This window comes from Festucalex cinctus, chromosome 9, assembly GCF_051991245.1.
Source record: "Festucalex cinctus isolate MCC-2025b chromosome 9, RoL_Fcin_1.0, whole genome shotgun sequence".
Lineage (NCBI taxonomy): Eukaryota > Metazoa > Chordata > Actinopteri > Syngnathiformes > Syngnathidae > Festucalex > Festucalex cinctus.
In genome coordinates this window covers 15,840,259-15,858,438 of record NC_135419.1, presented here as the reverse complement: position 1 = coordinate 15,858,438, position 18,180 = coordinate 15,840,259, and the positions used below count along the sequence as shown (strand labels likewise).

The 18,180-nt window shown below is 38.5% G+C and overlaps 1 protein-coding gene across 7 annotated transcripts in view; it reads right to left on the bottom strand.

The window, feature by feature from the left end:
• rapgef2b (Rap guanine nucleotide exchange factor 2b) overlaps positions 1 to 18,180 on the bottom strand; it is an 89,994-nt gene that overhangs the window by 49,897 nt on the left and 21,917 nt on the right. For all 7 annotated transcript variants that reach the window (XR_013284880.1, XR_013284877.1, XR_013284878.1 and 4 more), the window contains 3 exons: positions 10,146 to 10,216; positions 8,462 to 8,518; positions 3,420 to 3,503 (listed from right to left, as the gene is read on the bottom strand). Coding sequence is in view for 1 of the 7 variants with exons in the window: in XM_077531500.1 (XP_077387626.1) it covers positions 3,420 to 3,503; positions 8,462 to 8,518; positions 10,146 to 10,216 (212 nt within the window). In the remaining 6 variants the exon portion in view is untranslated. The remainder of the gene's footprint in view (positions 1 to 3,419; positions 3,504 to 8,461; positions 8,519 to 10,145; positions 10,217 to 18,180) is intronic.

Sequence of the window (18,180 nt, the reverse complement as noted above, 5' to 3'; positions counted from 1 at the left end):
AGCCGGCATTCCAGCGTACGACTCACTTCCTGCTACGAGGGAGTCAAGAGGGTGGAGTGTGTAATTTGTTTAGGGGGGGTGAAGGGAGGGAAGGGAGTAGGAATTCTCCCGCGATTCGGCAGAAGTTACTCATGAATACGATGCTGTAAAAACAGTCAATCAACCGGAATGATGACACCTTGTGAAGTAATAGCCTTTCCCAAGCTTTTGAAGCCACCCCTACCTCGCATTAACGTTTCCAACGTCAGCACAACAAAAACATCTAACCAAAGCTTGTGACAAATGCCCTCCCTTGTTTCACTATAGGGTTTACAAAGTTCCACATAACCTAGGACATTTGGCGCACCCCCACTACCACAAAAACGCCCTAGAAACAAAACAAGTAAAAAAAAATAAAATAACGGCTGCTTCATCATGCCAGCGTGATTAAAACTCGTGTGTCACGTTGTGGCAAAAAAGTTCCACATAACATCGTAGTACAGTTGGCGCACCCCCTCTACCACAAAAAACCCTGCAAGAGTGCAAGTAAAACAACAAGTTAAAATAAGAATGTTTAATCATGCTAGTATGATCAAATCACACTCGTGTCACTTTGTAGCTAAAAAGTTCCATTTAACATCTTGGCGCACCCCCCCCTTTCCTAAAAACAGAACAAGTCAGAATAACACCAGTTTCAAGTCAAAGCATCATGTTTATTCACATCAACATGACCACAACATGGCAAATGCAATCATCCTTCACTATGTTCTGCCTAATAGAGTTGCCGCACTGTCAAGGGAGAAAAAAAAATAAAATAAAAAAGTCCAACGAGTGTTTGTTTCACACCATCATGTCAACATGACCATTGCAAAATATTTAATCCAGAGTGTCACTGTGTTACTAAAAAGCTACGCACAGCATCTTGGCACAGGTGGCACACACTCATATGCCAACAAATTTGTCCGCCTACACTCAAAAAGTGAATTTGCTGAACAAATGAGTAAGATGATTGAGAAATGACAGAATAAAAACAAAAATGAAAAGAGTGTTCCTGGGTTGCCGCATCATGCTTGACAAGAACGGGTGTGAACTCCGCTAACCTTTACCCGAGCAGGTCATGGCGCAACATTCCTTGGCTGAGCTCCCATCAGGCTTTTACTCGCCTAGACAGGAAGTGATGTATTTTCGACAAATTAAAGACCAAACCAGCGCCAGTCAGCTGATAGTGGTAATAAAAGTCAATAAACGTAGGAAGTGAAAGCAGATTGAGAATGGGGGGAATGCTTTTCATCAGTGCTACTTTGATTAGACTTGTAACACAAATTAGACAATGCAAGACGCTGATTTACCTCTGATTGTCAACTTCTGTACTTTTGTGTTTGGAAAATTTTACTTTTTTTTTTTTTTTTTTTTTTTTCAAGTAAAATGTACACAAAACAAGACATTGTGTAGCTAGCTTGCATTTGCACTAAGATTCAACTTCCTTTTTTAGGTTTGTTTAGTTTGTTATTCGATTAACTTTTGAGAGGCGATCGGCAGGTAAAAAAATGTTTTACTTTACTAAAAAAAAGAAGACAAACAATACTGCACTTTCCTTAAAAAGGAGAAACTACTGATGTTGCACTTTCCTTAAAAAAAAGACAAACTATTGCTGTTGCACTTCCAAAAAGACAAACTACACTCATAAAGAAGACAAACAATTGGCGTTGCACTTAAGTACTGACGATGTACTTTCTCAAAGAGAAGACAAATGACTGATTTTACAGTTTCTTTAAAAAACACAAATTTCTGGTTTCACTAACCTAGAATGAAGACATGTGGCACTTATAAAAAGCCAAACTACTTATGGCGCACATTCAAGAAGAAATTAATGATGTAGCTCTTTCTAAACATTAATCAAACGATCAATGTTGCACTTTTAAATACAAGTAAAACTATTGACTACTGACGCCTCTCATTTTCCTGAAAAGAAGACACACAGCTGATGATGTACTTTCCAAAAAGGAAGACATGATTTTACACTTTGCTAAAAAGATGATAAACTACTTATGGTGCACTTTCCCAAAAAGAAGAAAAAGTATTACTGTTGTGCTCTTAAAAAGAAGAAATGGCCAAACAGGAGACTTAACTACTGATGTTACACTTTACTAAAAAGGCAACATATTGATGTTGCCCTTTCCTAAAAAGAAGAAATGGCTCATGTTGCACTTTCCTACAGAGAAGATAGACTGATTTTACACTTTCCTAAAAAGAAGATAACCTACGGATGCTGCACTGTCCCTGTGAAGAGGGCCAACCACTGATCTTTCACGTTCTTGACAAGACGACAAACTACTGATGGCTTAACTTCAGTGGGGATAATCAGCACAGAGAATGGATGGATGGGTTTTTAATGTGTGAACATAAACTACAGAGTATAAATAAGTCTCGACCATAACTGAAAGTGGTTACGCTATTTCAAAATGTGACAATCAACCCTCTGTTAGTGTAGCGCGTACGTAATCGCGTTGTGAATATGTGTCACCCACTTGTCAGGCTTGGCTTATCTGGGTTACGTTTGATGTCGCACTGGCCTCTGGGATAAACAAACTTTTTCGCTTAATGAGTCATTCATTGTCAGACGGCTGCGCTGAGAACCGCTGAGAGAGGGTGGATAAAGAAAAAACCCATCTGAAACCAAATGTGTCGTTAAAAGCTCCACGAAGCCGCCTCGCTGGACTCCTTTTCGATTTCTGTCCAACAACTATTTCAACTCTGAGTTGTCATCGCGTTCCCTAGTCGAGGTATACAGACTTTTTTTTTTTTTTTTTCTCCCAGAGTGGGGGTTTCCACTTGCCAATTTTGGCTAAAACTTCAAAAGACTCAGCTTATACTTCTTACCGTAGTTCAAGGGGGGATGTAATCAAAGGCCACTCAGACCGAGACTGGGGCCGCATGTTGCCCATCCCTGCCCTAGTTACTAAAACTTCATTTTAACTTAGGGAAATTGACAGAAAACTTTGCTGACTTCAGGTATCACTGTAAGAAAAAGCGGCTAAAAAATGTATTAATAGTAAAAACAATAGCATCCACTTGATTCAAAAACAATACCTGCAAATTCTATTCCTGCTTACTTGCACTTGCACCTTAACGGTAAAGTATAAACTGGTTAGCATTCAAAACTTTTTCCTGCTTTTAAATCCCCCCCCCCACACACACACGTTCATGTGAATCTAAAGATTGACCGGTGAGTGACTCCTGCCCTCAACCGGAACTGTGACCCGGCCGCCCGAGTGCTCTTTCTGTGTTATGCAATGCAGAGTAAAGAAGATCGCCCACGTCGGCTAGTTCGCCTAAAAAAAGCAGCGCTTTTCCCAACAAAGCTACAAGACTAATTAGAAAAGACAGCCACTGTAAAATAAACACTAAACACCCCCAAAACGAAATGGTGGATGACCTACCTGCTTCTTGGCAAGAACATGGACTCCTTGATGAACACGGAACCTGACAAAAGGATGTACCAGCAGCTTCCAATATCGTCAGGGCTGCGAGAAGAGATTAAAAACACACACGAGGATTAGTGCAAATTCCGCCACACACAATCATCAAATACATATTTATTCATTGACCACAATATAGTACATAGGATGAAATCAAGTGGAAATGTACGGTAATTAAAATATATCTACGTATGTAGAAAATTACTAACAGGGAAATACTAATTGTATGAAAAATAAAACTATATATCGGATGAAAAAGAACAAAATTGAAAGATAAAGACATTAAAATATGAGGAATAAAATAATTAAAATATGACAACATACTAGAAATATATTTTTAAGAAAAAGATACTAGAAAAAAAATAGTAAATAAAAAAAAACAATAGAATATAAAAAATAAAAAATAAGGCTGAAACATTAGAAAATGCAAAATACTTGAAAATGCCAATGTAAGGGTAAAGAGTAATTGGGAAAATATACAAAAAAAATGGATGGAAATGTACCTTTTAAAAAAATATTAAAAGAATATTAGAAAGAAACAAAAATGTAAAGAAATAGAACAATTTCTACTAAAAATATTTATGGGGGAAAAGCATTACAAAATGCAAAAAAAAAATTCAATTTCACAATTTAAAAATCTATAAAAATATACGAAAACTACAGTACAATAAAATGGACAAAAAACAAAATATGAAGAAAAAAAACATAGAAATGCTGGATTGTGGTGAGAAAAATATAAATCCACAAATCAAAATTTAATGAAAAAAAATGGCAACCTAATTTGTGTCTGACAAGTTACCCCAATAGGTAATTTTGACGCTTTGATTTATTGACTGATTGAGTCTTGTTCTCCGTTCATTTACAACATATCTAACTGAGATACTATATTAGCAAGGAACTATAATACAAATTTGAGGTGGTAATACAATTGATTTTTTTCCAAGGAGTACGTGAAAACCATGTCACGGAGTGCAGACGGGAGAACTGTGAATGAACCGCCGAGTCCGTCGCCAGCCGCCCACATCCATTACAGCGCCCGAGGAGACGAGGAAGCACAGACGGGAGTAAACTCGCGGTGACCCGGTGCGATGACGCCGCCGCCGCTGTTGGCTGGCGCAGCCTTTTGCAGATAATTGCCAAACAAATGCACACGCACTTTCCTGGCGGGAACATTTTGACAAGTTAATCTGCAGACTTTTCCAGTTCAAAAGCGGCTCCTGCGGTGAACAACTACAATATTATTAGGGAGACACCCAATAAGCAACTTGGACTGCATCTTTGGAAGAGTGTGTGCAAAGTGCGATAAGGAATTTGCATGGGAAACATTTCTTTGCGCCTTTTGCAAACAATGCAAAAATGGAAACTTCACAGAGCAAAACCAACTATAAGAAGAATTGTTGATTCAATTGTATATGAAAATAGACAAATATTGCAATATTTGGAACAGGGGAAAATAAAGACAGAAAATGTATAAATATTAGAATTGGAAAAAAAACTCACAAATACAAATAAAAACAATATGATATACTGCAAAATATCACATAAACATTGCACAATAAAGAAAAATGATGCAAAATACAAACATACAAGACAGTAAATAATAGACAGGCAGCAAAAAATACAATTAAATGATTTGGAAAAAATAAACCAGAAAAAAAATTCAATATAATAAAAATTATTTGAAAAAAAATAAAAAATAATAATACACAACCAGAGAATAAAAAACACTGAAGCATTCAGTATTGGGGGGTAAAAAATATTACAATATGCAAAATATGAGAAAATAACACATTTTCGGTCTAAATACATGTCCCCAAAAAATATGCATGGCCAAAATAAAAAAAATGTCAGAAAAAATAAATAAATTAAAAAAAAAAAAAAAAGGAAAAATATTCTGGAAAAAAATGGAAGCATCATAGCCATAATTGGATCCCGGCTGTGTAGAAGGGTGTTCCACGATGCCGGGACAGAGTTGTGAAGTTTGCCAACTGACTTTCACTTCTCAAACATATTGTGTTGAAAGCGATTGTCGCAAGTGAACACGGCGACAGCTTGACTGAATTGGGCCACATATACGGGAAGAGGCGGCCAAGGCGGAATGTCGGCCGGGGATGCTCAGCTTTCTTTCAACTGACGCGATTGTTCATTGTATGCTTGGTGAGGAGTGCAACTCCTCCACTCACAAAAATTAGATTTTTTTTTTTCTTTTGTGAAGTATAACATCAATAGTTTTATTTTTATACAGTTTGTCTAATTTGTCATTTTTGGGGGGGAAATAGTATAAGTTTTTCTTCAATTTTGGAAAGAACAACATCAATACTTTGTCTTCGTTTTAGGAAAGTGCAATGTTAGTAGCTTGTCTTTTTCGAAAAAAAGCAGTATCAGTATTTTTTCTTCCAACTACCGATACCCATCATTTACCAAGCACATGCTACCACATCATGATCAGTTTTATTTTACTTTGCTTATATCTAGCTCAATTACAGTGGTTAATACTGTGCTTATGTGACAGTATACAATACTGAAATAGCACATAAAAAAGGGAGGTAGTTGGTTAAAAAAAAAAAAAAAAAAATCTATAATATATACACTGTACATATACACTAAAAATATGGTTGCTAAAACATATTTGTGATTACTTTTAAGAATACGAGTCACCTGGAAGTCATCCATTTTGGATTCAAGCAGCCATTTTGGACTCATATACCCAAATGATTTCTAATCGAGAGCAGGTAGGCAGACGGATGATGCTAAACTGACAAGCTTTTTGCCTGTGCTGTCTAATGTGAGCACTCATCAACATTGATGAGCAGAATACAGATTAAATTGACACAGACACTTGTTTTACCAATTAACACGAAATTGGGTGGGTGGACAAGTTAATCTTAACGTGACACATTCTGTTTAACGCATCCATTTTGAGAGTATTCCAAGGCTTCTACTTTCCAAATAAGGAATTCGTCCAAATGAGTTTCAATCATATATCCAAGACCGAATGGCTAGGCTAAACTGAAATAAATAATTTAATTTCTTTTTCTGTTGTCAGGCTGCAGTTTAAAAAAAAAAAAAAAAACTACGAGGTAAACAAAGCGTCAAGAAATGCTGACGTCTGTTTGTATTTGACTTGGACTGACAAGATGGTGAGACGTTTGACAGGAGCGCTCCAGCGTCCGACGCGAACCAAAAGCTCGGGGGGGGTTGTAGTCTCAACGTGGCGATGCTGTCGTCAAACTAACTTTTTAGTGTTCGACAGCATCCACAAAAAGGAAAAAGAATTGAGTAATGTTTGTTTGGGAAGCACTCTGAATGCACTGCAGCTACTTTTTCCCAGTCCCGTTTGTGGCTTGAAGAGGAACAAAATGTCGGCAGCCGGGGCCTACATTCACACACTTCCGCAAAGGCTTTACCTTAGGGGATTCACCTTGCCAACGTCACATGAAGAAACTCAGAAGACAGGTGGGTCGTGATCAGTGGTTGCTGAGCAACTGTGATGTGATTCTCAGTTGACAGCAAGTTTGAAAATGGCCACAATGGTCAAAAAGGTCTCATATTTCATGGTTTTCTTGTCACCCTAAAGTATTTAATCAACATACGCAGAACAGGTGCTTTAAAAGCACTTACAGTATTATTATTTGTGTGCTCCTCCATTACTGCACCAAACTACATTTGCAAAACAACCAAGAAGCAAGCAACATAAGCATTGGCTGCCAGCTGGTGAGCGTGTAAAAGGCGACACTGAAGAGGTTAAAAGGCTGATCAGAAGATAGCAACCTCAAGTAAAAATGTGTCAGGTCAGCCTCTTATCTGCGAAAGCACTGTAATCTGCGGACGGTAAATCCTGCAGGGTTCAGGCTTTTTCGCGGTATAGGCACTTTTTCATAAGCTTTGGAATGTGTAAGTGTGTGTCTTAGACAGTGTATATGTATGTGTGTGTGGAAAAATTTGCACTTTTTCAACAATTATCCTCTGTCACTCAATGATATAGATATCACTGGGGGCCTATGGGGTAATTAGCTGGGTCATATGTGCATGTCATTCCATGTTCCGTAATCTTTATGAAAAATAAAATAAAAAATAAAAAAATAAAAAAAAGGCCACCTTAATAAAGAACACACAATGGAACACCCCCCAAAGTGGAATGATTTAGACCTCCACCATACTTTTATGGGAAGAAAAAAAAATGCCTCAAAATGCATCAGCAGGATTAACACCACACGTTTGGCATTTTCTTTCATTGAAATGGGAACGGAGGTTTACCTGACATAAAAATATATATAAAATAAGCAGAAAACTCAACAAAATCAATGCATAAAATCAGGTTTTAACAAATGCATTATTTATAATATACATAAAATAACTAAGAAAGAACATTTAAAAAATAAATACATCTAATATCAATTAAATAAATATAAAATACATACAAGAAATTAGTGAAATAAAATACAACAAAAATAAATATAAGTAAAAAAAAAAATAACTTCATAAAGACATCAACATTACATAAATACATAAATATAAAACAAATATACAAAAAAAACATTCATTTAAATTAAATAGAATATTAATAGAGTAAAACAATACATAAAATAAAATGGCAAATAATTAAAGCTATGCTGACTTGAAATCATACACGCAGTCGCAATCGAAAAATTCCAAATAAAAAGCAAGCCGCCATCTTTCTATGTTGATTTGACTTGGAGAATAAACAACATGCACTTTCCTTTCACTTTTTAATCCAAAGGTGTCGCAATGCGGCAAACATTTTCAACGCCAAAGAAAAAGTGAAAGCCTACATTTAGGTCGTCAGTGTTAATAAGCCAGACAAGGATGTGCAAAACCATTTTTACGCTTACACTTATCAAAATATGTCTGGCCGCAAATAGCTCGCACATCAAGGTAATCTACCGCAAAAAACAAATACAGCCACATAAAAAGTGTCATGTTATCAGTATCCATTCAAACAATATCACAGTATCGTAGTTGTACTTGTAGTTTGTACTTACTAGTAAAGCACTTCGTTGGCTTCGTGTCTTTCGTAGCGCACCGTCTCGCACATGATCCTGCAGGTTCAAAAGATGAGTTCAAAATCAATTACTCAAGGATTTTCCTGCATAATTACGTAGATGTGGCCACTTCCACCTAATTTCGGGTCGACTTTGGCTCTACTGCATCCTTAAACTAATTTATTTGAGCAGCATTGTGCACAAAATTAGAAAAAATAAAGCTGGAAGTCACTCTAAAAACAGAGCCACAAACCACAAATTTACTCTTACTAACATGCCAGACAATTTTGTGAATCTTCAAACAGGTAATTTTTGTTTCGGATCATGGATGTGGTACAAAGGTATTCTATAGAGACTGAGTAATGTTAGTTTTTAGGTTAGTAAATTTGGAAAAGATCCTGTTCACAGCAATTTACAGATTAAGATCAACACACTCTGCACTGTTTTGTTTGAGCAAATTCTTCAGGCTCAGACATAGTATAGTTTTTTTTTTTTTTTTTAATATTTCATATCTTTCAGGACAGAACTGTTTTGTTTTCACATAATCCTTCCACATTTCTCAACTGATTTAAAACATAAAATGTCCATTCTCGGATTATCATTTGTTGTAGTTCATAACGCATAACTACTGTTAGGACGTTAGCATTCAAGCAATTCTTACAAGAATACATACAATTACACTTACTATAGCAATTCTCACTTGATTAGTACCATACTAGGATTGGCGATCAGCCCCCTACCCCACCAAAAAACACATTTCAGGTTTATCAATTTTTCCCTTTCGATAAAAAGAAAAATCTATTGACAAATTTGTAATTTTTTTTCATTTCCAATTTTCACATACTACATTTTTTTCATTTCCCCTCCTACCACCTTTCTGCTCGTAGCCAGCTCTTGCACATTCTCATGCAATTTCGGCCGAAATGAACACGTTTAATTAAAAACAATTGTTACATAATAACATTGACTCATTGCAACGAGCCAACTCCCCAGCCTCCAGGAAGGACTGTGCAACATCACAGACTACGTTGCTGTTAACCTACAGTAGCTCATCAAAACACAGCTGAGGGGCACGCGCAAACAAAAACAAGCCTGTATGTGGGGAAAAGGGGAGAAAAAAAACACAAACACACACACACACAAATACAAGATCTTTAACATAATCCTTTGGTTCGTGTGATGTCTGACTGGAAAATGAGTGCTGGGAAGGAAGGGGGTCAGTCACCGCGTGGAATGTTCCAGCTCACAGGTCATGTACTTTACATTGTTCCCTCAACGGGATAATCCACATGTATGCACACACACGAGGCACGCTGGAAACGCACAGGCTGCCGACAAAGTCCCACGAGTATATTTTGATAGTTATTTAAGAAAACAATGGGAAAACCATGTGTAAAAGACTTTTATTTATTTATTTTATTTTTATTTTTTATTGTCATGCGGTTTTGCATAAATAACATGAAATCCTGGTAATGGCATTAGAAAGTATCAGTACTCTGTGTCAGCGAGTACTCACATGTAAGTACTTTTACGCCGTCTCATCACAATAAACAGTACTGACTTTGAATGAATGAATCATGTATCCCCTTAATAGGTACATAGATCCGTTTTTTGTATTTAAAAAAAATAACAATAAAAATCATGTGCCAGTTTGGAATTCAGTGTAGCATAATGCAAAGCCCACCTCAGCTGGTGCTCGCGCAGGTTGGACAAGGCCTCCATGCCGTGGAGGTATGAGTAGACGATCTCCAGGTCCTGAGGAAAATAGAAAACTCACGTTAAAACTGAAAACTGACCTAAAATTGAAAATCAATGGTTTTAGATGATGCTTTGCATGGTTTCTTTTGGTAAACTTAGCATGACTAAACATTTTTCCAGTACCCCCATGTGGACCAAAGCACATTCAGAGGGCGGCAAGCAAACAAACCTTTGACTCAGAAACATTTACAAGTGAACTGATTGTACAGCATTGGGGAACACTATATTATAGTGAAAAAGGGGGGTGCATATAAACTCCCCATTCAATGTCTTCATAAAAAGCACCAGTGATTGCTGGTGGGGGCTTTTGGGATCGGATCCAAATGAGAGGTGAAATACTCCACTGTGTGTTAATACACACTGGGGCACTGACCGCATGTGTGTGTAGCAATAGTTGTGGTTACTGGGCTGTGCAGTCAACGAGGGCTGCAGCCATACAATATTTTTAGAATCAAGCGTTCTATAGATATAGTTCTATTGATTAAGTCTGCATTACACACAGAAAATGTGGAATGAATTTTGGAATTTGAATTGATGCGATTTTATCCTTCCCTGCAATTCATGTTGTAATATTCTTCAGAAGGGGGGTAAAAAGGTAAAGCCTTGCCTAAAAGGGTTTGGCTGCAATGAAGTCAACAGTGTGAGAAATTCTTTCATTCCGGAGGGCTCGCTTACATCACACACTCCCAACATTCCCACTTCTAAGCTGAACCTTATGTCCACAATGCAGCTCGGCAGGAGGCAGGTTTAGTCAGCTACTGCCATCTGCTGGCACACAGACCATCATCACTCTTCAGGATGATTAATGAATGAGACTGGTAATGAGAATCCCACATTGCATCTTAAGTTCACTACATTTGTGACATTACTAGCATACGAAATGTTAAAATTTCTTTGGAGAAAATGCAATGCTATTTCTGCAATTTTCGGAATGCTGCAAGACTACAAAATGGCACAATAACGTTTAAATTTGTCCATTAATGAGTGGGTCAATGAGTCGCAAAACAATGTGCAATACCTGAGTGCATATGAACAATGGTACACCAGTAAAATATCAAGCCAATAGTGTTCCCCACCTTAGTTTTAGGCCACACTTAAAAACTGATAGAATTGTGAAATACCATAGAAATCTGACTTTTTTGTTGTCGTTGTCCATAACTTACGGTACTTAAAGGGATACTTGACTCATTGAAAAATTTTCAGCAGTGAAAAGTTCATAGTTTGTCCAGAATGAATTGGATTACTTCATTATTTTTCATGTGCAATTAGTACCTTTAAAAAGTAATGTTTCTACTTGCTGTCGACCGATGATGACATCACCTGTGCTGAGGAAGTAGATAACGACCAATCATGACTCACCTGTTTTTTGGGTTTGGTCAGCAAACTGAGCCACGATTGGACATTACCTACTTCCTCAGCACAGGTGATGTCATCATCAGTCGAGAGCAATTAGAAAAAATAGAGAGGCGGGGAGAGGCGTAATTGTCTGAGAATTTAGTACTGTTACTTTGTCAGAATAAAGTAATACTTTCAAGTAAAAGACAATATATAACAATCAAGTTTTTTTTTCTTTTCTAAAAATATGATTATCTGGCTTGGGGAAATGCCCTTTTAGGGGCCAATAAAGTAATTTGTGCCTGAATAAATGTAATATCATAAATATTCTGAATTCATCATGGAAAAATAAAATTTTATTCTTGCAAGGTTACAGCTTTTTGTCCTTATCCATCACTTTTTTCTTGCTAAGATTATGACTTTTAAGATAACCTTTATTAGTCATACAGTGAAAAAATACAATATTTTTTTTCTTATTTCTTGCCCAATTTTATCATTCTAACATTAAAACTGTAATCCCCTGGACTCACAAAATCTTGAGAACTCTTACATTAAAGCATATTGGGACAAATTTCCCTAAAATCCCAGAGCTGCAATGCGATTGTGATCTAAAATGGAGTCCACCAGATGGCAGCCTCGGCCAGTTAACAATGACAATGAATGGCCTCCACCGGCACTCAAGCAAGCAAAGGGAGCAGAAATATGTCAAACCATCAATTATGGCTTAGCTCTCCAATAGTTTTCAGATTGGTTGTATGGAAAGAATGTAAAGGAGACCAGCTTTTCCAATGACAACATAGCCTCTTTTTTTTCATCTTAGCTGTCAGAGTGACACGCTCCCCGCAAATAAAGCTTGTAAATATTTGCTGTGGTGAGGACGCATGAGTGCAGCCAGGATGTGTGCATGTGTACGTCTCCTTCAAACTAAGACAAATATAAATATGAACATTTTGCTTGTCAAAAAAATCATTTGTTCACAAAAAGTTGATCAACACCGGTTTCGGCTGAGAGCCCTAAGAAGCCAACAGAAGCTGACGTAGCATGCGACGTCTTCACTCAGAGCTCCAAGGTTCATTCTTTTTTTTATTTTCGTATCAATTTGTCTCCAAAAAAAGTTGGTCAATAAGAGCTAAGAGTGTTGAGGGCAAGAATGTCGTCAGTGACCTAAAAATCCAAAACACACCATCTAAATCCCCCTTCCCCCTTTGCTTCCTTTCCCAAACTAATCCTTCCAGGAATACAGGTGGTCCCCACTAGAGAAAAAGAACATTCCAGGATGCCGATGTGGATTAGACATCTATACCATGGAGGTTTTTTTTTTTTTTTGCTGGTCTTTCATTGAAATGAATTGAATTGGAAATCATCTGTTCTGCCCCAAGAAAAAAAAAAAAGATGTAAAGTGTTTCTTGTCAGTGAAAACACAAGTACTGCATTCTTCTGTGATGGCTATTAGTGGTTGGCTAACCATCTAAGTCTCAATTCTCTTAGTGCCAACAAATAACGATTTTGAAAATTTGGGGGTACGGTGGATGACATCCACATCCACCTCCCAGTTCTGAGGACTCGGGTTCGATTCCAGGCTCCGGCCTTCCTAGGTGGAGTTTGCATGTTCTCCCTGTGACCGCGTGGGTCTTCTCCGGGTACTCCGGTCTCCTCCCACATTCCAAAGACATGCATGGCAGGTTAATTGGGCGCTCCGAATTGTCCCTAGGTGTGCTTGTGAGTGTGGATGGTTGTTCGTCTCTGTGTGCCCTGCGATTGGCTGGCAACCAGTCCAGGGTGTACCCCGCCTACTGCCCAAAGCCAGCTGAGATAGGCTCCAGCACCCCCGTGACCCTTGTGAGGAATAAGCGGTCAAGAAAATGGATGGATGGATGGATGTTTTTCCTCAAAATGGGATTGCACTTTAATATAAGATTTTTGGGGTTTTTTTTCGAGGTCCTCTCTCATTTATTTTTTAACCAACACAAGCAATAAATTAATCTTATTACAATGAACGACGAGTTTTATTATACATGTTCTGATCTTAAAGGCTAGTTTAAGATGAATATTGAAGAGTTATACACTTCACTGTTCACTTTGTAAACACTTTTACTTGCACTTGAAGCATTTGCTACGACAATTTCACAAAAATCATACCCAACAAAATGTAGCATAAAGATAAGTCATAAGTCAGCAACAATAATTTAAACAAATCTGTGGTTTTACTACTTCAACTCTCACTGAAATTATGTAGACTGACAGAAATAAAGCCTCCCCCTCACCCCCTCACCAAAATGCCACCAAGACGCTACTTTTGTCATGATGTCCTTGTCAACTTCCACCAATGCAACGCTACGCGTCATCAGTTACCATTGTGAGTGTGTTGCATTGCAGCATTTCCTCTCCAGGGTGCAAACAATGGAAGGCATCGGCCTCCATGTTGGGAAGGTCCACACCAGTATTGTGCACTCCCGTTTTCCAGACATTATGTAAGAATGCGGCATTGAGCCTGGTGCCAGCTCGTTGAGCGGCAAAGTATTCAAAGGCAGGGCAGAATATGTGAAACCTCAGCTCAGTGAGCATCTACATGTTTTTGTAGGTACTAATTAGAGGAGAAAGGTGGTGGGAAAAATAACATCAAACATCAAGTAAGCTGTGTGAAAGATACTTTGCCATCTTTGGCAATCGATGCCGAAAAGGCTCATTTCCTCTATTGTGTGGGTTAAACGAAGAGCCGACCTGCCCTCTACTATAAGGTGAAAAACTGCCGGTGTTATCTGGGACCACCACGAGGGTCTGCCGGCACAGATTACACAAGGCTTCCCATTCACCGCGGCCCCCGATGGTCAATCCGCGTATTCATTAAGGCTTAAGGCTGAGGACAGATAGCAAGCAGCTCCCCATGCATCTTTTAGCCAGCAGAGACAAGAATCAAACAAAGGCTTTCAACAAGAATGGAGCCATTGGACCTGGGGGCTACAATTTGTAATGTATACTTAGATACTTGTCTTATGCTAAGACTGATTACTGCAGCTAGTGGTGTCTAGTTTTAATTTAAATGGCATTGGTACAGCCTCGAAATCAAACAATGTTTCGGTCTAAATTTTCAAGTTAAAATCAATATTCACTTGGTGCAAATTACTAAATAGGGGTTGACATTATACCGTATATTACAATTTACTCTTTTTTTCTTTTTTTTTTATCTGTGACATAATCCTCCACAATGGGGTGTTTAGGAGCAACTGTTTTATCTGGAAAAAAGGGTTCCATGTTGCAATAGATTAAATTGACTTACCTAGATAAAACACTATATATATTAAATAACAATACCAATACAAAATATGCAAAGTAAGTACATTTTTTGGTCTATTTGGAGGTTGCAATCCTCACATACAATGTCAAATGCGTGCCATTGTGTGTGGCTTCAGAAGGTTTTAGAAATGGCTGCGTGCATTTGTAGTTCACTATTCACAAAATCACCTTTCACGAAAAAAAAAATGCTTCTGGTGTTTTACAGGTATCATAAAAGCACTTAAGATTGTACTAAATGAAGAAACTTCTAATGGAAAGCCAGAAAGAAAAGAGAGAGAACGGAAGAACACCCCACAGAGAGACAAACTTGTCAATTAAGGATTTATGAAGTGTGAAGACGTGTTAATTGTGCAGTGTGACGGTTTTGTCGGATGAAATCGCTTCAGTCTGCCCTTTGTTAATCATCGCCCGCTGCTGGGTTTGAAAACAAAAAAGCTACCCATGGCAATGTGTACAATCAAGTGTGAAGAAAAACATGTTTCAAGAAAGCGGCAACGTTTGTCTTAAGGCGCTTATGGTGTTGAACCCTGCCGCTCCAAAGGTGTTAAGGGACGCTTTTGATTGTGCCACTTCAGAGGATTTGTTCCATTTTGGAGGGAAAAAGAAATTGCTGGGAGAAGCACAAATTAATCCCGCGAGCGAGGACGGCCTAGTTTGTGTGACAATTGCTCACAGTACTTGTCAACCATAGAGGTTGAAGATTCATGCCTTTTTACACCATATCCTGATCCACTTCATTTTTATGACGAGAATGTGCTAAGCAAAAAATGTCAGTGGCGTCAATTGATAATCAAGGTCACCTTTCACACACTTCTTTTATTATTATTGTTTTCAGGGTTTTTGACTACATTTCCTTTCAGTTCTCCTCGACCCTTTCGTTTCATCTTCTGGCTGACGAGTTTCGGTTCAAAATATCCACTAATTATTCATAGAGGCCATAATTCTGAGACAGAGCAGTGTACTTCAGCAGTCAATTGTTTTTTCGAGAATGTATTTGTTATGGAGGATTTTAGAACCAATTGAAGTGTTCAGTCCAAGTTTTGTTTTTGTTTTGTTTTTAGAGAAATCTACAAAAACAGTGGTCATTTGTTACGTGTCTATACTAACAATCTGACAAAATCCTTCCAATGACAAAATGTGACCTGTGCTTGGTGGAGGTAAAACTCTATAATGAACTACAGGGAAATTCCTTTGAAGTATTGACCTCCTCCACGGTTGCTTTGAAAGCCTCCCCCGTTAAGAGTTGCTGTGGTATTCTTGATAGATCCTGTTACGAGGGACAGTGGAGCAGAGAGGCCATTTTGGGTGTTGAGGCTCACATTCCTCACATGACAGTGGGCCAGATACCGTCTTAAAGTGTCCAACCAACGGGGGGGACCAGCACAACCACACACGAGACCACCTCAGCGACTCGAAAAAGACATGTCAGCAAGTCGGGTCACGGAAATGCAAAGTCTTGCCGCGCTGCTGCCGAGTTTGGTTGATTCAAACTGGAGTCAACGTATTTGCGTGCCAATCGGTATTTTGGACAACAGCAAAACAACCGGTATGACCTTCGAAAATGCACATTTTAAATGTGCTCCGCCATCTTTTTTATGAAATTAAACTTATGACGATAACAACCATGGGAGATTCTGTTTGTGACATGAGATCCACTTTAAATAGGAAAACGTCATTGCAATAGAATGTGATTCCAAATCACAGTTCCACATTTGTTTTGTTGAAATCATCCGTGGGAAAATGTACAATTTCACTTAATAGATCAGAAAATGTGCTCGTAAATTGTTCGTAAGACAAGAAAAAAAGTTTAACCATGACGGCTTTACTCTCATAACAAAAAGAAAATGCCTTAATATAGCAACATAAACACTGCACTGTTTTGCGACTGGAGACGACCCCCAAGCAGAGACTGATGTGATTAAATGAATACGTCCCGCTGCAAGGCAAAAGGCGCACGTTTCTTAAATACATTTTCTGGTCTTCTGGCACGGAATGAAACGGCTCGTCGATATGAATGCAATTAGCAGCTTTTAACGGCCTCCACTGGAGCCGTCCTAATGAGGTAAACGGACTGGTGGGCCGCCAGACGGTCGACGTTGAGGGTCTGAAGGTCATCCGCTAATGACAATATATCGCAGTAAATTGTCAGCTCAGCGCGCAGAGTGCAGCGACGGCACTTTATTCCAAATGTCATACACCTCCAGCCACCGTATGTGTGTATGAGTGTCTTTGTTTGTGCATTCCCCTGTTAGCAGCTGTCCTTGAGTCTCTATTGACAAGATGGTGTCGGGTATTTTTATCCATTAGAGCAGGTGGAGGCGAGGCAGGCGGTGGCAAGGTCACGACGTTACAATGTCTGCGGTGTTTAAGGACATGTGGTGAGGTTTGCAAGTCAGTTGTGTTTACGCATAAAGGGTTTATCTCCGTTAAGCGCATGACTGCTGTAATTTTTTACTCTTGGAGAAATAAAAAAAAAAAATGCTGGGATTCACCTTGCACAACCAATAATGTGGGACATTGTATTTCAAACCAATTTAAAAAAAAAAAAAAAAAAAAAAAAAAAGAGGATTAAGGGCTGGCAAAACAATAAAACACCAATCAACGGTGTAATGTTTAAAGGAAGGCTCCTTTAATTTTACATGTATGGCTTGATCGGCAGTAAATAGTTAGTTTAGCTACGAAAAATGCATAAGAGCTGAAGAATACACCCTTATATTGATTTATTTAACTTTTCTTCAACATAGAAGTACTTCCGTGTTGGAACGCCCCCGAGTGGTGACGTCACTAGTGTGTATACTCTCTTGGCGAACAGTAGTTCACGCAGACATAACAACGAGGAGGACACAAACTGTCACTTATGCCTTTGTGTATTGCAAAATTTTGCAAGGCGTCGGCAAGGAAAAACCCGCGAGACCCCCCTAAAAAAAAAAAAAAAAAAAAAAAAAAAAAAAAAAAAAAAACACTTGAGTAGACAATGGTTTGTTTGCTAAGTGCTGTCAACCTCCCGGCAAGGACAAGCAGGCGCGTGTGTGCAGCGAACATTTCAGGCATGAGGACTTCGAAAATATGTTACAATTTGAGATGGGGTACGCCACACGCCTAATACTAAAGCCCAACGCAGTACCGAGTATCTTTAAAGAACCAGACGTGGGAAATAATCCAGCCGATGGAGGATCTCTGGCGGCTATTTCCGCAACTGCTAGCAACACGGAGCCTTCACTGTCACCAACAGCCGGCACAAATCGAGTCCCTACCTACGGCCACTGAAAGATCTCGGAGAAGCGAAGCAAATTTAAAGCGAAAGGTAGGCATGTTTCGTTATTATACTGCAC